The 12,571-nt window shown below is 33.4% G+C and overlaps 1 protein-coding gene across 1 annotated transcript in view; it reads left to right on the forward strand.

The window, feature by feature from the left end:
• Nucleotides 1–12,571, forward strand: part of METTL25 (methyltransferase like 25) — an 82,639-nt gene that overhangs the window by 36,309 nt on the left and 33,759 nt on the right. Inside the window, exons 6-7 of the mRNA XM_069490338.1 lie at nt 9,082–9,176; nt 10,128–10,157. Of these exons, the coding sequence (XP_069346439.1) occupies nt 9,082–9,176; nt 10,128–10,157 (125 nt within the window). The remainder of the gene's footprint in view (nt 1–9,081; nt 9,177–10,127; nt 10,158–12,571) is intronic.

Genomic DNA, 12,571 nt, shown 5'->3' on the forward strand with positions numbered 1-12,571 from the left:
TCTAAATGTCCAAGGGTGTGCAAAGACGTTACACAGAAGTGATCATTTGACTAGAGTTTTCATTCTGTCTCTATAATACTGTAGCCTTGGATAAATCAGTTAGCCTTTGTGGATGACCTATAAACTAGTGGAACAAGAGAAAGTTTAAGTTAGATGATTTGTCTCTCATGACTTTTTTTTTTTTTTTTTTTTTTGAGACAGAGTCTTGCTCTTTTGCCTGGGCTAGAGGGCAGTGGCATCATCATAGCTCACTGCAGCCTCAAATTCCTAGGTTCAATCTCCCAAGTATCTGGGACTGCAGGCCCAAGCCACTATGCTCAACTAATTTTTCTACTTTTTATAGAGGCAGGGTCTCACAATATTCCTCAGGCTGGTCTTGAACTCCTGGCCTCAAGTGATCTTTCTGCCTCAGACTCAAAGTGCTAGGATTACAGGCATGAGTCACCATGCCTGGCCTGTCTCTTATGGCTTTAACAAAATCATTCTATGACTTAAATATAGCTTTCTGAAACATGTATGTTATTTAAACTGAACCTCATTTATATTTCTCAAGATGTTTAGCTTTAGTTTTACATAAATAAGTATTCTGCTTTCCTGCTATAATTCTGCATTTGAATGATAATGTGAAGATTTTTAAAATTATACTTTTAAATCTATACCAGTATGATAATGGCCATAAATGTTGTTTTTCCCAAAGTTTTATATGTTTGGTTTTTAAGAAGTAAAACTGTCTAGCAATAATTCATAGCAAATGCATCTTTAAGTATTCATTTTCTTAACTATCAGTATTAATAGTTTTTTTAGCTTATTCTATAATCCAATGAGAACCTACTAGGACCTGTCACAGATAAGTAGACTTTACTGCCAGGCTTTAGAGTCATTTGTTTATAAGCTTTTGTTACAATATCATATTATTTCTCACTATTCAGCTGGACCTATGTCTCAGAAAAATTCTTGCCAATTAATATGGGATGAATACAGAGATTTCTAGATGTACTTGGCATCCTTTGCACAATCACCTCACACTGACAGCTGTGTGTGATCTTCAGTCAGGCAGCTGTGTATTTTCTAGAATGTTGGCACTTATCTAATTTTTGCCATGGGGCATCTTCATGCTGCCTAGAAGTAGTTAGAAATGGATCTTTAGTACATTTTGCTTCTTACTTTCTTTAATTTTCACCTCATTATTTTTTGTGACTAATATAAAGTGGTTTTTGAAGCTCATGCTCATTGGATGTATTCAGCATAAAAAAGTTCTCCCTGTGTTCATGGTAAATAAAAGAAGCCAAGAATGTGATTAAATCTAAAATAGAAAATTAATATAGCCACTTAAAAGGAGTAATAAAGAGAAAGAGTTTATGCTTTGTATATAAAGTGAAAGGAAAGAAAAACTGACAGAAATTCTTGTCAGAGTTGACTATCAAACTAATATAAAACAGACTTTTAAAAAACTAGTTTATAATCTACTAGTTTTATGTATAAATCTAGATTTGGATACTATTTTACAAATGACCTTGAAAAATACCTTGCTATGGTGTTCTCCCATTCCCCCCACCCCCCACTGTGGTAAATAAATTGTGAGCAAGTTGTCTAAATTTCCTTTATCAGCAGTCTTGCACAATGAATGAAATTTTCATAGGTATGAAGTTAAAACATCATCCATAATATTAGCATAAAGATTGTTTTAGGTATGCCATATGTATCTCAGTATACATCGTTTTATCAAGAGCAGGGTGTTGCAGCAGAGGGAACCTGCCATATGCAATGAAAAACTCTGTTAGAGAGCTGCTATCACAGTGTTTGCCAAACCAGCACAGAGTTTTCCATCAGCTATAGACTTTGCCACTCTATAGTTATGCCTAAAAATACTGAGAAAGTAGTATGTGGACTGACTTCATTAATGTTTTCACGTAGATGTGATTTTATTAAGTAACGTATGCATTTTTTTTTTACTGGGTATTTTCTTTATCTTCTTACATTATCTTCTTACATTCTGATGAAGACAAAGAGAAAGGACCAGTAGGGGTTCAGTCCATATTTATGGAATGGATAAAAATTCAAATATAAATCAAAAGGATAGTGAGATATCACCTCACATTGTTAAAATGACTATTATCAAGAAAACAAAGGACAAGTGTTGGCAAGGATGTGAAGAAAAGAGAACCCTTTTATACTCTTGGTGGGAATGTAAATTGGTGCAGCCACTGTGGAAAACAATATGGAGGTTCCTTAAAAATTAAAAATAAAATTACCATTTGATTCAGCATTTTGATTTTTGAGTATATATCCAAAAGAATTGAAATTGGAATTTGGATCTTGAAGAGGTATCTGCACTCCCATGTTCATTGCGACATTATTCACAGTAGCCAAGATACGGAATCACCTATGTGTCGATCAGTGAATGAATGGGTAAAGAAAATGCAGTTTATATATACAGTGGAATATTATTCAGCCTTGAAAAAGAAGGCTATCCTGCCATTTTCAACTACATGGATGGATCTGGAGGAAATTATGCTAAGTGAAATAAGCCAGACAAAGACAAATACTGCATGATCTCACTTATATCGGAAATATAAAATAGTCAAACACAGAAGCAGAGAGTAGAATAGTAGAATAATCAAACACAGAAGCAAGGGCAGGGACCAAGAGGAATAGCAATGGGGAGGTGTTAGTCAAAGGGTACAAAGTTTTGGTTATACAAAATAAATTAAAATCTGGAGATCTACTGTATGATATAGAGGCTATGATTCAGAATACTGTATTGTATACTTAAAAATTTGCTAAGTGGGTAGATCTTATATTAAGTGTTCTTACCACAAAAGGAAAAAAAAGAAACAGGGGTAGGAGGAAACTTTGGGACGTGATAAGTTTATGGCATTGCTAGTGATGATGGTTTGATGGTTTCACGGGTGTATACTTACTTCCAAACACATCAAGTTGTATATATTAAAATTTACAGCTTTTTGTATGTCAATGATACTTCAATACAGTGGTTTAAAACAAAAAGGGAAGGAAATATATATAGCTCAGATTATTCATTGAAACTAAAGAATATTTAGCCACTAATACAGTGCCTTGCACGTACTAACTACTCAATGACTATATCTAAGATTGAAAATCCATTTTTAAAAAAAAGGCTGAAACAGAGAATAAAGTGTGAAATGAATCTGGTGAGGTAGGCACAGGCAGATCATGTAGGATTTTGTCAATCATGTTAAGGAACAGGCTCTTTAAAGGAGAGGAAGGCTTCATTAAGCAGGAAAATGAACTGATGAGTTTTAAATCTTAGACCATTATGGTTGCAGATTTGAGATTGGAATGAAAGGAAGCAGGAGTGGATGTTGGCAGACCAATGAAGACACCATAGTAGCAGTCCAGGTAGTTTTGGATGGTAGAAATAGACATATGTATGGATTTGGGGAATATTTAGTTGATAAATAAACAGGAATAATAAAACGAGCTATGGATGAGAAAGTGTCAAAGAAAGCTCCTGAATTTTTTCACTCGTAAAAATGAATAAATATTAGTGTTGGTTATTGAAATAGGAAACTTCATGAGATCTACATTTGTGTTATTACATTAGTCACATTTTGGACATGTTGATTTTAAGAGATGCCAATGAATTATCCATTTGGATATGGTGGTTAGGCTACTGGTAATATATAACTAGATGTCACAGAAGAGGAGAGGGTTGTAGATATATTTTAGGAATTGTAGTAGGTTAATTAGTGTCCTCCAAAGTCATGTCTACCCAGAACCTTAGAATGTGACCATTTTTGGAAACTGGGTTTTTGCAATTGTAATTTGTTCAGATGAGGTCATACTGAATTGGGTGGGCCCTAAATCCAGTAATTGATGTCCTTATAAGAAGACAAGAGGACACACAGAGAGAAGACTGCCATGTGAAGACTAGCAGAAACTGGAGTAATGTAGCTATAAGCCAAGGAATGACAAGGATCACCAGTAAACACCAGAAGCTGGTAAGGTAAGAGGCAATGAGGGATTCTTCCCTAGAGCCTTCAGAGGATGCATGGCCCAGCCAACAACTTGAGTTTGGACTTCTATCCTTCAGAATTGTGAGATAACATATTTCTGTTGTTTTAAGTAGCCAGTTTATGATAATTTCTTACTGCAGCCCTAGGAAACTAATACAGGAATCAACATTTTGTATTGAAGTATAGATGAGATCACTTACGGAAAGAGTGTAGATAGAGCAAGGGTTGCAAACTGGCTGTCATTGCCAGAATGTTCTCAGATTAACTTTGGGCAATTTAAGCAGTCTTATTATGCCTACCTTGTGCTTTAAAAAGCAGTAGAAGAGAAAATTGGATATCCAAATGCAAAAGAAGGAAACTAGACTCCTATCTCTCACCATATGCTAAAATCAACTTAAGGTGGATTAAAGACTTAAACATAAGACCTAACACTATAAAACTCCTAGAAGAAAACATAGGGAAAAACAGTTCAAGACATCAGTCTGGACAAAGATTTTATGGCTAAGACCTCAAAAGCACAGACAACTAAAACCAAAATAGACAAATGGGACTATGTTAAACTAAAGAGCTTTGGAAACAGAGTGATGAGACAACCTGTTGAATGAGAGAAGTCAGTTGGGAAGCCTAGAATTCTCTTTTCCCCTTGAAAAATTCCCACCCCTGTCTTCCCCCTATGACAGTGCTCACAGCTTCCCCACTGTCTCTCTGAGACTCTTAGGACTAATCCCATCATGCCTTATATACCTATTCATATCAGCCATCACCACAGCCAGGTCTCACAGATCATCCCTTATTTTCAGGAGCCTAATATAATGTATCTCCATATGCCCTTTGTTTTGACTAAGTCTTCCACTTCTCCCCAATTCCAAAATCCCTCTACATTCTGTGGAATTCACAGTCAGTTATTGCTAAAATTGCCTACTTTCTCTGAGAGTTTCTTTATCGTCTTGTCTGACCAAAATCTAGCTCTTTACTAAAGAAGCACACTCCTTATACACCTCAAGCAATGGATTTTTCTTTCTCACATTCCTTTTATGGGATAATTGGCCTGCTTACTTCTCATTGCTACTTCTAGACTGTATTTGTTATCTAATCCTGTATAAGAAATCACCCCAAGACTTAATGGCTGACAGCCACAATAATTATTATCTATCATAGCTTCTGTGGGTCAAGAATTTGGGAGTAACTTGGCTATGAGTTTCTTATATTAGGGTGTTTTTCTAATAATATACCCCTTCCAGTGTAATGCATTTTTCAAAAATACTATACCCTTTTATCGCTAATGTTAGGTAGAATTTTTTTCTAGTACAAGTTTTCTTTAGATTATCAATGGAAAAGTACCTCTCTACCCATTTTCAAGAAAATAGACATGATTTTTTTTTCCTGGCAGTCTAAGGTAAATTGCAGACAGTAATATGGTCCACTAATTATAACTTTCATTACAAATTCACTGTATTTTGTTTTTTTTGAAGTGGGATTCTTTTCATGTTTGGCAGTAAGTTGATTTTTATCTCCTCTTTTCCAATGTTCAAGTGTTTGTTTATTTTTAGGTATTTGGTTGGGATATTAGAATAGGCTGGAAAATTTCTAGTTGATTATCATTTTAAATTGTAAGATATTCTTTATTATAGTTTTGGGGAGTAACTATGTCTATTGGAAGCCAGGGCTTTTTTATTTTTATTTAATTAAATCTTTCCCTAATATTGTCATAGCTTTCTCATTTGATTTACATCTCTACTGAAATATCACATCCTCAGGAAAGACTTATATATTAATTAGGACAGAACTATTTAACTACTGTGCTGTGGATACTTTATGGGTGTTTCTGATATGTTGTTTCCTTCATCCCTGGGTTTTGCCTCTGACCGTAGTCATCATCATCTGTTTATTCCAGTGTGATGTACAAATTTTGGCATATTCCAAGAGTGCTGAGCGATAAAAAGGTTAGGAAGCATTAAGATAAAGATTTAGATGCAATATAGATTCAGAACCAAACTAACAGTGACTTAAACAAGACAGAGGTATATTTCTTTTTCAATCCAGAGGTAGACAATTAGAGCTGGTATAGAAGCTGAACCAAAAAAGTCTTTCAGGAACCCAGGATTCTTCTGTCGTGCTGTTCCACCCTCTGTTGCTCTTGTTTACATGGTCTTAGTTGGCTTGCCATCACATATCAGACAAAGGAGGAATGAAGTAAGGGGGTAGGGATGGAAAGTGCGGGGGAAAGCACATGTCCCCCATCCCTTCAAGTGTATAACGTGGAATTTGCACACATCATTTCTGCCCACATTCAGTTGGCCAAAACCTAGTCTTATAGTTATCCTAGGGGGTACATGGGAGTCTGAGAATTGCAGTCTCAAATCTGAATAGTTGAGTGCTCTGTTAGTACAAGGAACAAGGAGAAAATGGATTTAGGGGATGGGGAACTAGCTGTTTCATTGGTTAGTACTTTTCCTATAACCACTTTGACAAAAATAGCACACCCCCATCTCCCAGGCTCCTTACTTTTTACAGTAAGATCTATGTATTTCTCTTTTTAGTTGTAAGAAAAACATAAAATACTTATAACAGCCCTTTCATTTAGCAATAATCATGTCTCAGTTAACTTGTAAAACCTCTGATAAAACCCAAACCACTGCTTCAAGTTATCTTGGAAATGGGAGAAGTAGCCCAGTGTCCCTAGGACCTGGATAAGCTTTAAAGGCTGTATGAGTCCTATGCAATTGTAAGTGAAATTTTTGAACATGTATTTATATAGCTGGGTGGTTAAGAGCATGGGTTCTTAAGTTAGATTGCCTGGGTTTAAATTCTAGCTCTGCCTTTTGCTAGATTTGTAACTGAGGCAATTTACTTAATCTGCCTATGCTCGGTTTCCCTATCTCAAACATGAGCATGATAGTATATCTACTTCATAGAATTCTTGTATGGACTAAAGCTAGTTAATACATTTAAAGTGCTTACAATAGTATCTCACAATATTAAGTGCTATATAAATATTAACATATTTTATTGATATATAATATCTGTACATATTTATGGGGTACATGTGGTATTTTGATACATGCATAGAGTGTGTAATGAACAAGTCAGGGTATATACGATATCCATCACCCAGAGCATCTATCATTTCTTTGTGTTGTGAACATTTCAGATCTTGTCTTCTAGCTCTTTTTGAAATATACAATATATTGTTCACTATAGTAATCCTACTGTGTTATCGAATATTAGAATTTATTCCTCCTACCTGTACCCATTAATTTACCTCTCTTCACCCCCACCCCCAACACATACATTCTTCCCAGCCTCTTGTAACTATCATTCCACTCTATATCCATGAGATCAACTCTTTTCGTCCCCCAGATGAGTAAAAATTTGTCTTTCTGTGCCTGGTTTATGTCACTTAACATAATGACGTCCAGTTTCATTCATATTGCTGCAGATGACAGGATTTCATTCTTTTCTTTCTTTCTTTTTTTTTGGCCAAGTACTATTCCATTGTGTATGTATACCACATTTCTTTATCCATTCATCTGATGATGGACACTTAGGTTGTTTCCATATCATTGGTATTGTGAATAGCATTGCAATAAACAAAGTATACCTTTGATATACTTATTTCCTTTACTTTGGATAAATACCCGGTAGTGGGATTTTGGGATCAAATGGTAATTCTCTTTTTAGTTTTTTGAAAAATCTCCATATTTTCTGTAATTGCTATGCTAATTTACATTCCTACCAACGGTGTCTCAGAGTTCCCTTTTTTCTGCATCCTCACCAGCATCTGTTATTTTTTTGTCTTTTTGATAATAGCCATTTTAACTGGAGTGAGGTGATATTTCATTGTGGTTTTGATTTGCATTTCCTTGATGATTACTTATGTTGAACATTTTTTTCATATACTTGTTGGCCATTTGTCTGTCTTCTTTCGAGAAATATCCATTCAGATCCTTTACCTACTTTTTAATGACATTATTTGGTTTTTGTTGAGTTCTTTATATTCCCGTTGAGTTGTTTGAGCTCTTTGTATTATTATTTGTATTCCCAAGCGAAGGGTCCATATCTACATCTGATTATCAGTAGGATCTCTTATAAATTTTAATTTAGTACCTGAAAGAAATCTCTTTCACAGGCTTATGTTTATGAAATTTAAACTTTCTCTCCTTTAATTAAAAGTCATCTGATCCTTCATGGCACAGAACTTTATTTAGTGGAATCTACCTCAATTGCATTTTCTTTTAAAGTATTTTCTTGTTTTCAAGTTTTTAGTTCTGTTTTACTTTTTAACCTAATAGAAATTTGTTTATGTTTATCTCAATTTTCTTTTCATTGTCACAATTATAAAATTGAAGTCTATTTTCCAGGCTTTAATTTAAAATAGAAATTGGTTTCTTTTCCTTTTAAAAAAACCCCATGGAACTAATAGTCTGAACATCAACAAGTTGCATGTGTAACTCTGTGTTTAGGGCTGTAGATATGTGATTGAGCAGTGAACATTGATTTTTGTTGTTGTTACTTAAGTCATAAGTGCAGTTGAGCCAAATCGGATCATAGTTGAAAATATTATAGCCTCCTAATATAATGAACAAATAAGAACCTGTACAGCTGTTCTTTTTCTGAAAAGGGAACATAGTGGCTAAAAAAAATGATGCTTCAGCATTCTTAGGAATGAATTCATACTGCTCTATAAGTTGCCAAATGTCATATTTAATAAGTCACTTTTTTACAAAAAGTCAGGTTAGTAATAAATGATCAGTATCTCATTCATTATCTCCTATATTTATACTGAACATGAGGAGTATTTACATTTTAAATTGCTTTTGCTAAATCTTAGAGAAATCGTTTTGGTATCAGTATCAAATTGGTTGATATCAGACTTGGAGCTTAAACACAAAGCAGCTGCTGTTGAGCAAATACCATTTTCATAACAATATGCTTTCATTTAACCAATGAACCACTTCCATCACCACTTCCATGTTTAACTACTGTTTGACTTTCTCAATGACTAATTTACTTTCTCAATAGATTATTTACTTTAACTGAAACAGGAAGAATTTTATTTAAATAATCCATATTTTTCCATCTGCAGAATGTACTCAAGTAAAGTGGGGATTTCCAATGTGCCACTATTTAAAGGAAGAGAGATGGTGTTGTGGTCGTAATGCCAGAATGTCAGCATGTTTGGTATGGTTATATTTTTTCCTAGAGTAAGAGCTGTATTTAGATGTTGCAGAATTTATTATTTTTGGCTAATATCATGCATTAAATGCCAAATTTTGCAGAGCATCATCAGTAATACTTTTGTGCATTGCTAGTTATGAAGAAAAATGACTTGCCCTTCTAACATCATCTATTGTACATGTAGTAATATAACAAATTTTTATATATGATTACTTCAATTATTATATAAAATGTACCAAGTTGTAAACACAGAATTGGTTCAGTACTTTCTTTACAGCTCTGTGATGTGTTTATGTTTGTTTGTAGCAGATCATTTGGTCTCCTAAATTTTTATACAATGGGAAAAATATTATTAAATATTATTAAATATTTACCTGGCATATGAAGTAACTATCTGGTTAAATAAAACCTTAATTGTGCCTGATTTGACAGGTATCCTTATGTCTAGAACACTTTAGCCCATAGTGTTCTCTGTTCATGGCACTATGTTGTTTTTGTTTACTAAAAGACAAAATAATATGTTTGTTAAAAGTTATAAGAAAATATGTTAAAATATAACATATAAATATATCTGTATGTTTGTATATATGCGTGATAATAGCATTGAATTTGATTGTTTTGGCTATACTAAAAGTGAGCCAGGAATATGTCATTTCATTTGTTTCCTGTTTTCTAATTCCTTCTGAAATTCGAAGGCTATATAATTGGAATTGACATTCAAGGATATGTATTTGTGTATATGACACACGTCCATTATAAATCAACCCTAAATTACATGAGGATACTGGTTAATATTCTTTAATGATATTAACACTTTTAACTGCATAAACTTACATGTTATCAATTAATCTTTTTAAATGTCACTTTTACAAACCCTTATACAATGTGTTTATAAAATTTATAAGACTAAATATATCAACAGTCTGTCTTGTTTTTTTTTTTTTTCCCTTTAAGGCATTGGAGCGGGTTGCAGTTGGCCAAGGGGTGAGTTAAGAGTGTTTAATCCAAGTGATGAACACAATCATTTTTCTTTCAACTACTCTTCATACTTGACCTGCTGATGAACTTAAAACCTTATGGATTTTAATAAATATCACCTCTGCTTGTCACTGCTGTATATTCAGATTTATACGTTTTCCATAAGTTTACTTTAAAAGAGAAAGGAACTTTCAGAACAGTAAATTGAGCTTCTAGGAAAATTTCCACATTATGCTCTTATACTAACCTCTCATTTCTTCCTATTATGCTAAACATTCTGTAAGTATTTCTAAAGAATGCTGCTGCTAACAATTAGGCTTTTGTGGGCTTAGTTCAAGTAAAGATAAACAAGGTCTAGTATTCAGTATATTAGTATTTTCACTTTAGTCCAAAACACTTATTTCAATTGGTTGTTTGATGTTTTTCCTTATTGACTTGATTAGTAATTAGTTGCAACAGCCAAATGGTTTATATATATAAACAGAAGTTAAACATAATCCCCTAAATATCCATGTAATTGTCTTATCCTTCATCTTATATTCATGAAACATATTAGGGATTTTTTAAGAGTTCTTTTTTGAAACTTTTCCCAAGATCTCTTCTTGAATTTTTAAAAATAATTTCAATAACAAGTATTATTTCCTGAGCACTTACTCTAGTCCAGGAATGTTTTGTATGTTATTATTTTTTTAAATGTATTCACTATGCCTATGGAAAAATTGATAAAAACAGATTCTTTTGAGGGCATTAATATTAGAGCATATGGTTTAAGTTTGTGGGACTTTAGTTTCAAACTGCTGGTTTACATCTTGTGTTCATCACTTACTGGTTCAATGACCTTGGGCTCATGTCATAATTTCTCTGTAGCTTAATTTCTTTATCTGTAAAGATAGGAAAAATAATAATAACAGGAGTAATAATACTTTTCTCATGCAATTAAATGAAAGAAAAATGTAAAATACTTAAACAATGTCTAGTACATAGTGCTCAATAAATGTCAGCTGTTATAGGTAATTAATAATTATAATCATGAAAACATTAGGTAAATCTAACACAGAGCTTATTAAAGTACTATTCAAAGTTTTTCCCATCAATTAAGATAATAAACACATAGTACCATGAGCTATGTGGTATTAACATCCTGTGATACACAGGAGGACACTTTACGGTAGTGAATGCTGGGATTTGAATCTCTGATGCTGGAGTTCAAGCTCTGAACTACTGTACTACATTATCAACTTAGTGATTCTATAAGGGCCTGGGAAAAGAAAAAACCTGTATCATATTAATAATGCCCAGTACATTTATATTGTGTTTTTTAATTTCCCAAGTGTTTGCTCATAAGATTGAGTACAGTCAATCTCATGAGTTGAGTATTATTCTAAACTTACATGAGAATGATACACAGCAGAAATTTAATGGTGTGCTCTAGCTGCCCTAATTAATTGCAGAGCCCCAACTTCCAGCTTAGTGCCCTTTCCACTAGACCTGTAAAATGCATGTCTAATACATATGTTTTAAGGATGTACACTTTATGCTCCTTCTCATGTTTAAAATGCATTAGGGTGTTAAGTTGATTTATCACTTGTGAGGGAAAGAAAGTAAACTCTGAACCACATCTAGTTTATTCCTGGAATAGCTGGGCACAGGCTGCTCAGGAGATGTTGATTCCCTTCCCACTTGCCCTCATGTGTATTTACCAGGATGGATAGTCCTAGTTATTCCAGGAATGTGCATTTGAAGGCACTTTGTAACTCTCTTCTCTTTCTCTTAGGAAACCACTGCAAAGCACTTACATACTCAGAGTAACTTGCGAATGATGATTTATTCTATCCTGCTATATTTCTCTGTGCATTCCATTTCTGCACGTTCTCTTGCTTAAAATGCATTTCTTTGTCTTTTTTTAATGTCTTTTTTACAGTTTTTAATAACAATATAAATATAATTTATTTTTAAATTTTCTTGATATCATTTTATATAATTTTTTTCAAAAGCATGAGGAGAGTTTTAACTATTTTTACAAGTTTCATATAAAATTAAAGTTTCTATCTATTATAGCTAATCAAACAAAAAATTAAGAACTTGGTAAGCCACTTATGGTACTAATACTAATATTTCACTTCATGTAATAGTAGATTTGCCAAAATGCCTTGAATTTCAATAGAACATTATAAGAGTAGGAGTTAATATATGAAAAGGGATTTAAACATTTTGCGAGAGAAGTGAAAGGATTTTCAAGGAAATAAGGGACAGATGATAAAGTAGAGATTTGGGTCCTGTAAAAAAAAGTTACTCAAAATGATAAAATCTCAAATGAAAATATGTACAGAGATATGAAATTTTAAATGAAACGTTTTGGCACAATTTTCAAAGAAAGAAAGTTTTGAGATCAGTAGTTTTTGTCTCAAGTGAAGGAGTTG

Source organism: Eulemur rufifrons, chromosome 16 (assembly GCF_041146395.1).
Source record: "Eulemur rufifrons isolate Redbay chromosome 16, OSU_ERuf_1, whole genome shotgun sequence".
NCBI classification, from domain to species: Eukaryota; Metazoa; Chordata; class Mammalia; order Primates; family Lemuridae; genus Eulemur; species Eulemur rufifrons.